Genomic DNA, 12,650 nt, shown 5'->3' with positions numbered 1-12,650 from the left:
AATGATTCCGGGTTCTCTCCATATCATCGGAACAGCAAAAGGTATCCTTCGTTTGGTTCCTTTAAGCCAGGCAGTCAGAGTCGCATAACACATCAAACAAGACACATGAGGGGCCCAACTTTTATCTTGATCACCGATCTTGCAGCCAAAATAAAAATAATATGCTTTCCTAACCAGTTGCGTAACTAAAAATTTCGGGACCTCCCCACAGACAGCGTGGAGTGGGACCCCTTCTCTACGTCCAACTTCACGATTTGGGGGTCCCTGATGACTTTAGCCCCCCCGCAATGCGGAGCCTCCGCGGCCCCTATTTACGCCCCTGTTCCTAACGTCATCATTTATCGATCTAATCTGCGACTTAACCATAAATACGCCACAGATATAACAAAATATGTCCGGTGAGTTTTTACATCCTCTGCTGGAAGAACTTGACATTTTGCACAGGAAAGCGAAACAGAGCAACAGCACAACCACTTATTCCATAAAATCACTAAAAGATACTGAAAACACAGGCAAACAGTTCTAAAAATACGATAAAATAAAACTGAAGTTACTGCCGTAAAAATTCCAAGCCAATTCTCCCGACAAAATACTTATACACTGGAGAGATTACTTACTGCAATGCATAAGAGCAAGACTGAGCCTCGCAATAACGGCTCAGTCGGCGCTTTTTTCGCCCGCGTCATCGTGCCGCTCATTGTTGCCACATAGACCCTATTTTTTAAAACCGGTTTCAGTGGTCTAAAAACAAACAAACAAAGGAGGGGGAGGGACACAAGTGTCAAGCATTTCTATAATCTCCGTCCTCCCGGTATTCATTGTTGTATACATATACATATGGTGATCAGAAAAATGGAAACGCCTGTAGTTTTCAACACGTCAGATATATGGGTTGGCAGTGGTGTCGTGGCGCCCGCAGCACCGGACCGCTGGTGGTGGTGTGTTAGGTCAGTCTCCATACTACGTCAGGCGCAGTGGAACCGCAGTGTCCAGTGGCTGCAGCAGACGGAGGTAGTGTAAAATGGGAGACCTCTCAGATTTTCAAAGAGGGCAAATTGTTGGTGCGCGGTTATGTGGAGTGAGTGCGACGGTAGTGGCTACTGTGTTAGGTGTGTCGCGTGGGACAGTGTCGAAGGTGATGACGGCCTACACAACACACACGAAAACCACATCGGGGAAGCGGAACAGTGGACGGAAGAAAATCATGAGTGACAGGTCACGTCGGGTATTAAAGCGCATTGTTACGCAGAACCGTCGTGCCACTGCGGAGCAAGTGACGGAGGAACTCAATCAGCACCTCCCCCACCCTGTTTCGACAATCACAGTCCGCCGCGAATTACATGACAAATTTACGGGGTCGTGTTGCACGGGCCAAACCGCTCATCAGGGACCATAACGCTTTCGCACGCCGCAAATGGTGCCGCGACCATGCAACTTGGACCGTTGAGGACTGGAAACGTGTGATATGGTCGGATGAGTCATCTTTCACCCTATTCCCAACCACGGGCCGTGTTTATATGTGGAGAACGCCCGAAAAAGCTTATGATCTGCAGTGTCTCCGTCCAACTGTGAAACATGGCGGCGGCTCGGTGATGCTGTGGGCGGCCATATCATGGTTTTCATTGGGTCATGTGGTCACACTTAGCGGACGAATCACTGCCAACGATTATGTCGCAATTTTAGGAGACCACTTTCATCCTAGTGTCCGGATGTTGTCCCCGGACAATGACGCCAACTTCCAGGATGATAATGCACCCATTCACACAGCTGGCGTTGTTGCAGCGTGGTTTGAGGAACATCGGGATGATGTTCAACACCTCCCCTGGCCCGCCCAATCCCCAGATCTCAATATAATTGAACATCTGTGGTCCGTCTTGGAAACACGACTCCGGCGACGATTTCCACCTCCATCCTCTCTCACAGAACTGGCCGATGCCCTGCACGAGGAATGGTGTAAAATTCCACTAGCTACCATTCACGACCTCTATGCCTCCATCTCACGTCGCATCAAGGCTGTTCTGAAGGCGAAAGGTGGGTCGACACCATATTAATCTGGTAAGTTGCAATTTCGTTCAGGTGTTTCCATTTTTCTGATTACCATCTGTATATATATATATATATATATATATATATATATATATATATACGAACAATAAGGGGAATCCTATCTGTCGCCAAGTGAGTGAAATCTAATTTATTTCTTACTCAAATAGCATTGTCAGACCGGTTATTTCGATGACAACTGAAGCCATCCTTACAAAATGGCAAAATTGGCAACGATGCATAACGCCAAAATACGAGCTAATGTAGCAAAACGGTAATCAACTTCGAATTCAGCATCATGAAATTAGTCAGAATCAGAGGTTTTCCTTTCTGTAACTAAACTGACGTCGGCCAGTGTTATTGCAAATTATAAGTGCGGATTTAGACGAAATTGATCAACTATCGACCAGATATTTACTATTGGCCAAATACTCGAAAAAAAAAGTGGGAATACAATACCCCGGTACATCAACTATTTATTGATTTTAGAAAGGCGTACGACTCGGTTAGGAGAGAAACATTATACAACGTTCTTACAAAACTTGGAATACCGAGAAAGCTAATTAGATGAATTAAAATATGTTTAAATGAATACCAAAGTAAGGTCCGGGTAGGAAAATTTTTGTCCACGAGCTTTCACGTCGACAATGGCCTGAAACAAGGAGGTGCGTTGTCGCCATTATTATTTAACTTTGTGCTGGAATACCTTGTAAGGAAAATCAAAGATAGCAACCAGGGCCTAGAGTTAAACGGTATTCACCAGGTTATGGCATATGCTGATGTAAATTTAATAGGGGATGATAGGAGAATAACAGAAATAAATCCAGAGATCTTATTAAACGTTTGCAGGGACATGGGTTTAGAAGTAAATACAGAGAAAACTAAATACATGGAAGTGCCTCGGGATCGTAATACGGCAAATTATGAATGCGTTAAAATATTAAATAATACTTTTGATAAACTGGATACTTTCAAATATTTAGGATCAATATTAACAAACGAAAATCATATTCACGAAGAAATTAAATGTCGACTAATAGCGAGGAATTCGTGTTACTATTCGGTTCAAAATCTCTTGTCGTCGCGAATTCTGTCGAGGAATTTGAGACTTAAAATATATAAAACGATAATCATGCCTGTTGTTCTGTATGGTTGCGAAACATGGTCACTTACTCTGAGGGAAGAACTCAGACTGAAGGTATTTGAGAACAAGATCCTGAGACGAATATTCGGACCCAAGAGGAACGGGAATGGGGAATGGCGGAAACTTCATAACAAGGAACTACATACAGTACAGTTATACAGTTTACCAAACATTGTTAGGTTCATCAAGTCTAGGAGGTTTAGATGGCAGGTCATGTACCTAGAATGGAAGAAAGTAGAAACGCTTTCAGAGTCTTGACTGGAAGACCAATCGGAAAACGACCATTAGGGAGACCTAGGCGCAGATGGGAGGACAATATTAAGACGGATCTCGCAGAGATTGGAATACAAAGTACAAACTGGATCCAATTGGCTAAGAGTAGAAGTCAGTGGAGAGCTTTTGTGAACTCGGCATTGAACCTCCGGGTTCCATAAGCCATAGAGTTAGTTAGTTTTCATGCATTTATAATATATGTACAAGTTGCAGGAAAGTGTTATACTTACATTTAATTTTTATCCTGTTGTATTTTTACTTATTATATTTCGTATTTTGTAATTTTTATGTTTTCTCGTTCTGTCTTTGTAGCTAGCTTATTTTCCTTTCTTGCCTATTTTCCTATAGAATAATGGTATTGTATTGAAATATTATGTTAATAAGGCATTTGTAGGTTTGTAATCCTGTATGCCTTTTACAAGTAAATAAATATTTGTGTTTTACTTGAACAGATCCGTAAGCCGCTGATGGAAAAACGTCGCCGGGCGAGAATCAACCAATCTCTGAATGAACTGAAGAAGCTTCTCATTGAGGCCAATTCCATAAAGAAAGAGGTAAACGCTTCCATTATATTGCTTATCCTTAATCAAGATTCGAATCAATTGTGTACGAAAACTTCCTTATTTCGCGCCAATTAGATCGCTTACCAGTGCAATATACGAGGAAGGATCAGAAACTAAGGTTACAAGCCCGATATTTCTGGAGTTTCGTCTATTATATAGGAATGAGGAGTGTGCGGTAATTGTAATACATGGAGTTGGCATCTGTGTAGAGTTTCAGCCTCCCGCCATCTACGACGCAAGTTGATGTAAACACAAATGTCGACTCGTTTGGAAAATTGGTCTCGCGAAGAAATCCACTCAAGTAATTGATTTCTGTGAGCGAAACATGTAACCGCGGCTAAAATTCAGCGGCAGCTGGTAGACGTTTAAGGAGAAACTGTAATGTCTCGTTAGTATGTCGCAGAATGGTGTCCAAAGTTTGCGATTGGTAGAGAAAATGTCACCGACGAGAAGCGCAATGGCCGATTGAGCACGACATTAAGCAGTTTCACTGGAACATCAACGACGATCCTCCTTACAGCCTGAACCTCGCTCCAAGCGACTTTTACCTGTTCCCGCACTTCAAGAAACGCCCAGCATGCTGTCGCTTGGCTTCAGACGAGGAGGTGAAACACTTCATGATAACGTGGCTAAACACGCAAGGACGGGCTTTTTACCAGGAGGGAATCTTCGAACTCATCACACGATACGGCAAGTGGCTCAACCGATATGGAAACTATTTCAGAAAATAACCTAATGTATGTTCTATCTGTTGGCAGTATTGGTTGTATGAAATAATATATACACATTTCATAGCAGTCTTTGTAACATTACTTTCTGATCATTCCTCGTACATTCTTTTGCGTTAACATATTAATATTTTAATCCTAGTATCGCAAAGTCTGATGGTCCTTGTTGCACTGCATTACAGAGGTTGTCCAGCCTACGTTTGGTCGATTTCGTTCCTTCCCCCTCCCGGGCAGAATTGACTCACCCGACCTGGCTCGTGGCGTCCTGCAGTGTTGTGCAGTGGCTTCCTGAGAACGGAGTTGTTTTTCGACGCGGACGGCGAAAACAGGACCATTGTTGTGAGTGTTGTGTTAAATTTGTTTCCAAGTGTATTTGTTTCCGCTCTGTGACTAAAATGCCGCCCAAACTAAGCCGGTTTTGGGAAGGCTATGTTGCGGCTCTTTATGACGCCCACTTTAGTGTTTCTGTCATTAGAAAACAGTGCAAGAAGAATGGTTGCAACATCAGTTTAAGTGGAATAAAAAATGTTATTAAAATGTACAAGGGCAACCAAGCTCCACCATTTAGATCACCAACGAAGTTTCCTAGGAAGCGGGAATGCACCAAGGCCACCTCCACCATACAGAGGAACACAAAATGTCAATGCAAGAAAATCCGCCAACACAAAGGTGTATGGCTAATCGTCTTGACGTGTCTTTGGGGACTGTGAGCCGGACGTTACACCATCAACTCAAGCTGGAAAAAGTCATGAAAGCTCACGGCCATCTTCTCACGGTTGCCCACTAAAAGGAACGAAAGTGTAACGCCCGAAAGCTGTACGAACAGCATCGGACTGCGGCAAACCGAGAGCCATCATGTACCGAGAGAAAAGCGCCAAGAACTTCAGAAGGTGGGTCCGTGTCTGTAAAGAATCCTTCCCAAAAGGGTTCATGGTCATTACTGGCTACTGTTACCGAGGTAAACTGAAGATTCGTAGGGTGGCGAAGAATTGCAACATAAATTCGCAGTATTTTCAGAAGCAGATCATGCGGCCGATCTATGAGCATGAGACTCCAACAATGTACGGAAACCACGCCAATCTGGTGCGCATTCACATGAACAAGGTCTCATCACATACCTCACGATCGTCCCTCGCGTTCTACAGGGAGATGGAGGAGGCAAGTGGTATACAGGTGATACCTTTCAATGAATTGCCTGTTAAATCTCCAGATGCAAGTCCTATGGACTATTGTGGATTTGGATTGCTGAAGCGGGCTTTGGGAAAACGGTGTGTGACAACTGTGGAAGGACTTTGGAAAGCTGTGCAAAGGGAATGGGACAAGATTCCCCTCCCAGTTTTTCAGAGAAGCCTATTACAGTGGAAATTACGCTGTCGGGCTATCGTTAGGAACCAAGGGAAACAAATCGAGCATTTACAGACCTGGCGCCATGGATTCTTCTAAATTTTTAGGTAAGTCGAAATTGGCCAAATGTAGACTGAACAACCTCTGTAGTATTACTATTGAACTATTACTTAGCAAGAAGCACTAATGAATCATTAGCACTAAAGAAACCACTAAGACAAATAACTGTCTAGACAAATAGGATGTCAAAAAGGGTGTGAGTTTCGTGCATATAATTATATATGTAGGGTGTTTATGTGCATGGTTGACAACGCTTGGAAGGTGATTCCTGATACCAAGATAAGACGAAAAGCAAATAGATCAATCTGAGTGCAGAATGCTTCCTTTCAGCGCTACGACCACCTTCAAATTTGTTCCAAAAAAATAAGCTTAATTCGAGAACAAAATTTCAGATCAATATCAGGCAATATGTCCATTGTTTTTAGCTCATTAATGTACCATTAGATGTAGTGCAGGGAAGGCGAAATGATTGACCTCAAAGAAAATGAAATCTTTTGAATATTTAATCAAAAGTTGAATGAAGAAAATAAACAACAATCAAGCACAATATATCACCAATTAAAAGTAAGAGGGGAAACTGGCCTGAAATGAGGCACCACTTTTATTAACGCGAATAAATCCATAATCAATATATATATATATATATATATATATATATATATATATATATATATATATATATATATATATATATATATATATATATATATATATATATATATATATATATATATATATACTGTATATATAGGGTGTCCCAGGAGGAAAGGGCAATACTTTGGAAAATGGTAGTATGGGTGATTCTAAGCAATAATGTTGATATGAACATGGGTCCTAATCTCAATGGTTTGAGAGCTACAGGTTGTAAACCATTTTGGACTTCAAGTTGCTTATTTCTCACCCTGTATTTGTTCTACAGAGGTGAGACATGATGGATTTGAAAGGTGATGGAATGACCTTTCCATCGGTGTGCAATATGCGGCAGTATTGTCTTTGGAAGAGAAGTTGTTGATGGATATTTGGGAAACAGTGTTGCCATCCAATTTCTTTAAATAACCTTAATTTTCCAAAATTTCATTCAATAGCTTCCCTTCGAAAGACACCATTGCTGCATGCTGCATACGGTTGGAAAGGCCATTCCATCACCTTTCAAATCGTCTATGTCTTACCTCTGTAGCATAACTACAGAGTGAGCAATACGCAACATAAAGTCAAAAGTGGTTCATAACTTGTAGCTCGGATAGATCTATATCTATCTATCTATCTATCTATCTATCTATCTATCTATCTATCTATCTATCTATATATATATATATATATATATATATATCGCGTCACACCAGGAAAGGACCATATTTTGAGAAGGGTCATGACAAGCAATCGTTCGATATATCGATGGAAACACTACTATTTCGTACGCATTGCTTCGAAGGCGCATGTCTCTGGAACTAATGACGATATCAGAGTCATTCAAAAACAGGTAGGTATCACACGTAATAGGCATTAGATACGTATTACGTTCATTACACACACAGATCCCAATATTCCGGGCAAAACCATGGAATTCATATTCAAATTTCTGTCTTGTCCATTGATTTGAATCAATTCAAAGTTGCTTGCTTTCACAACAATCCAAGCGAACTGAAAAGTACAGAAGTGTTTTCACAAGTTTGACTTCTTTCTTTCACTCTTAGCTAGATCATACGGGTGTGCATATATATATATATATATATATATATATATATATATATATATATATATATATATATATATATATATATATATATATATGTGTGTGTGTGTGTGTGTGTGTGTGTATGTCTGGGTATAACAAACTGTTCTGCGAACTTGAAATATTTTAACAACGCGCAATAAATGTTACAAAATTAATCCAGAGTGATAAAAATATTTTTAACACATAGTTCATTGCTACTTTCATTGCTACTTGTTAGTACGAGGGTCACTACGAAAGTTTTGAAATACGCATTGTTGGGGCACAGTATTTGAATTCCAACAATTGCGTTCGGTAGTGGTATCCAGAGCGAAGAAGCGATGCAAGTTTCAACTCGCCTCGCTTATCGGCGTGGCCGTATTGCCTTCACTTGTTTGTTGATGTGAGCAGTATTCGGCTGTTTAGAATGGAGCTCGAAAGGGAACATTTTCGGGCAATGATCCTTTACGATTTCAAAAGTGGTTTGAACGAGACACAAAGACATGACCGTTTGCAGGGGGCATTTGGGGATCTTGGTCCTTCCCGTGCTACAATTTTTCGGTGGTTTGGTGAATTCAGAAGAGGCCGGACATCGCTTAAAGATGAAGAGAGAGCTGGACGTCCGGCAACAGCTGTGTCAGATGAAAACATTGCCGCTGTGGAACAAATGATTCGAGAAAATCCTGGAACAACTTTCAAGGACATTGAATCTACAGTGAACATTGGATCGCCAGCAGTAACAAAATTCTTCATGATCATCTTCTGCTCAGGAAGGTTTCATCTCGTTGGGTGCCTCACACTTTGACTGAACAGCAGAAGCACATGCGTGTGAAATGGTGTGAAGAAATGCTTGCAAGATTTGATGGAGGCAATTCTCGACGCGTCTCTGACATTGTTACTGGTGATGAGACTTGGATCTGTCTATTAATTTGACCCTGAAAATAAACGCCAGTCTATAGTTTGGATCTTTCCAGACGAAAATCCACCCACGAAAATGAAGCGACCGCGAAGTGTGGGGAAGAAGATGGTCCCAACTTTCTTCTCCAAATCTGGCCATGTTGCAACTGTTCCACTTGAAGAACAAACGACTGTTACTGCTCAGTGGTACACCACTGTTTGCCTAACAAAAGTGTTCCAGAAGCTTCGGGAATGGCGTCCAAGAACTGGATTGCGTTGGATCCTGCTTCATCATGACAACGCGTCCGCACACACGGCCAACATCACAATTCAGTTTTTAGAATCTACGGAGGTCAAACTTATGAATCATCTGCCGTATAGCCCTGACCTGGTCCCGTGTGATTTTTTTCTGTTCCCCAGGATCAAAGATCGCATGCGTGGGAAGAGATTTTTCAGCCCTGAAGAAGCTATAGTGGCTTACGAGAATGAACTTTCAACACTTGAAGAAAAAGACTGTCAACACTGCTTCCAAAAGTGATTGTCGAGGATGCAAAAGTGTGTACAGTGTAATGGTGAAAACTTTGAGAAAATGTAAATGTTAAATTATTTTAAGTATGTAAGTTATTTCACATCTCAAAACTTTCGTAGTGACCTCGTATTACAGAAATAACAGAAATGCAAATTCTGAAATATAAAGTCTGAAAAGAGGTGTTAATTTACGCACATAGGTACTTTCGTTTCTAGTTACTATTACCAATTTCCATTTTCTTATTTAAAAAAAATATTGTACACAGTAAAAAATGGTTGTATTAATTCAACTCAAATTTAACTGCGGTGTTAATTCAACACAGACCCCGCGGTGTTAGCGTTTAACACAGGTGCTGTGTTACGTTTCTAACACAACCGGTGTTGAGCGGTGTTAAATTCGGATCTGTGTTAGTATTTTCGGTGCTGATTCGACACCATGTCAGGGTTGGTAGTGTGGGAAAAAGTGTTGAATGTTACTTGTGGCGGTGTTGCAGCAACGCAAAGAAAATAACACAGTGTGTAGTGTGTTAATTATTTTGTGTTAATATTACACCATGTCAATCCCTGTGTTATTTCAACATCATTTTCTTATTATTTCAACACGCAATCTGTCATAATTCAAGGTCAAAGCCGTAAAAGTAACACCGTTTTGGTGTTAATTCAAGTCTCTGTGTTAAAATTCACGGTCAGACCAACAGATTAATACTGTCTATGGTGTTAGCTCGACTCCAATTCTGTGTTACCACGACACCTATTAAGGTGTTGAAATAACTCCATGTGCGGTGTTGATAGAACCATTTTTCTGTGTTGGAAAAGCTTGTAGCGTGCATACTAGAATTACTGAAGACTCTACTTTTAAAATAAGAATAGTAAACTACAGAACACTTCATTTAGAAAATCTTCATAAACTTTTTTGTCGTCCTCCGCAACACTTATTGTAAAATATTTCTTGATGGTTCAAAACACAACCTTCACCAACAACTTGTTCAAGAATAATAGGGAACTCTTACCTATATCCTTACTGTATGTTTGCCTCTTAATCGTGTTTCAACTGGTTTTCTGCCATTTTTGAAACACAGTCCCCGATGTTGACTGGTGAGCTCTAGTTCAATGTAGAAGTCACACAGTAATACGGTGTTGTTTCTCGCTGTTGACATATTTCTTCAGAAACATTATGTAAAACAATTGAGACTACATCGCGCGGTTTGCACATTGAAATTTTGCGAACACCTGGATTTGTTTAAGCACTTCTTTCTACTGTGTTTGACTTAGCTTCAGCACATAAGCCTTTATAACTAGATGGCCAGCATATTTGACAATTACGCAGAAAACAACACCGAAGATTCTACACTTGTGTTAATTTAACACACAGGCTGTCTATCATGTCAACTACCGGCATTTGACACCTAACTCCAAATGGAGAGTGAGTTGTTCTAACCACCTGTTTGTGTTATATTTTAACACAATTGTGTTAACACAGACATATCGTTGAAATAACACAACGATTTTTTACAGTGTACTAATAAAGAAAATATTTTTTCCTTTTTTTTAGAAAATATTGTAAGAATAACAAATTTAGAGAAAATACACTGTGATAACTTGCAAATGTGAAGGAAATATTACATCAAATAGAACATCATTTTTGTGGGCAGAAGTTAATGGCAGAGTTCACACACCCACACACACTCACACACAAACTTTTGTTTTAGCAGAAGCGCATGTACATTCACAATGTTCCCATTTTTTGCATTGGTAACATCTCAACCACAGTTCTTTTGACGGGACACAGAGAATAACTCATTACAATAGAGACATGGACAACCTTCTTCATCATTGTCGTCGTTCGCAAAGAGTTCATCCTCATTCATATTTTTAGCACATAGATCTGGTTTTGTTGACTTCCACTTGTCTTTACTCATGTCCTTTTCAGTCTTTGTCTGCCTTTTTTCCTTCAGTGCATTAAGGTATGTACTGCTAGTGAGAATTGCAGATTCATAAATCCTGGTTCTTTTTAGGAAGCCTGCATGAGCCATCGAAACTGGGGAAGTCTCTTTCAGTGGCACATTCCGATCCTCTGAAAGCAGGGTGGATTACCGTGAAACACGGCCTTCATCAGATATGACTGGTCCCTTTTTCTAAGAAGTAGAATCATCGAACACCGATGTGGATCCGTTTTTTTTGGGGTCTAGTAGTTTTATCTGAGCTCTCAACTGGTTCTGCTAATAATGGAATATTCGTTGTTTCTGCTGGTGCAAACAGATGGTCCTGAAAGACATTGGGATCAATGGGTCACAAGCTTGTCTTTCGATATCCACTCTGTGCATTATAAACCATTGCAATTTTTCCATGAGCTGAACAGAAAAGAGAGCTTATCTGGTACTGAGCGACAGTTCTATTTGGGTAGGATTTCATCCATGTTGACACTACTTGATTATAATAAGTCTTCAATGGGCAAAAAAAAAAAAAAAATAACTATATCCAAGGGCTGAATGTTATGCGTACAGTGAGGTGGAAGACACAGAATTACAAATCAATTTTCTTTGGAAAAATAAGAACCTCCAAGTTCTTGTGACTGGAATGTCCATCTACAATGAGCGAAATCTTCTCTTCCATATTAGGTTCCACAATCGACCTGAAATGTTTAAAAACTGTAGGAAATGTCTCACCGATCATCCAGCTAGTTTTTTGTGCAAGTCCAAGAGTACCAGTAGATGCATTATCAAGTAATTCATTTTTCCAGTTTTTCCTAGGGCAGATACTTAAAGGCAACCTTTATTCGTTTCCATAATTTCAAAACACAGGAAGAAAAGAAAATGAAAGGGTAAAATGACATACCTTAGAATAAAATGACATACTATGTCATTTTGCCCTAACGATTGGTATGTCATTTTACCCTTCAACAGTTGATCAAGCTGAAACAGCAAAAAACCAAGGTCTTTGTTTCCACATCTTTTAAAACATTACGTTGCCTTTCTATAATCCCACCTTAATGATCACCCATGATTGAAATGTTAAAACAATACTACGTATTTTAACTACAAGCGACTAGAAAAGCATATACAAATATTTGGGATACTTACTTTTCAAAAATAATTTTTCACTACGTCTATATCGAAACTTCAGTACCTCCATTTGCAGAGGATCGCTGTTGTCCGCTCCAGGGGTGCCCATCCCCCCCAAAGCTGATGGCGCACCCCCCCCCCAAAAAAACTAATAATCTCTTTCCTCCTCAAAACTCAAGTCCTCTAAAAACAATCGCCCAGTGTATCAGTAGTTTTTATAGTACTAGTAATTATTATTTTTGTTGTTTTTATTTCCTCTAATAGTATTATAGAATGCTTGTAGTAGTAGTAGGGGCA

At 40.2% G+C, this 12,650-nt stretch overlaps 1 protein-coding gene across 1 annotated transcript in view; it reads left to right on the top strand.

Annotated features, from left to right (window-relative positions):
- LOC145671238 (protein hairy-like) overlaps positions 1-12,650 on the top strand; it is a 66,881-nt gene that overhangs the window by 36,589 nt on the left and 17,642 nt on the right. The window contains exon 2 of the mRNA XM_081740139.1: positions 3,913-4,014. Coding sequence (XP_081596265.1) covers positions 3,913-4,014 — 102 coding nt within the window. The remainder of the gene's footprint in view (positions 1-3,912; positions 4,015-12,650) is intronic.

Source organism: Thermobia domestica, chromosome 15, assembly GCF_964235325.1.
Source record: "Thermobia domestica chromosome 15, izTheDome1.hap1.1, whole genome shotgun sequence".
Taxonomy (NCBI): Eukaryota; Metazoa; Arthropoda; class Insecta; order Zygentoma; family Lepismatidae; genus Thermobia; species Thermobia domestica.
This window is presented reverse-complemented; position numbering and strand designations above follow the sequence as displayed.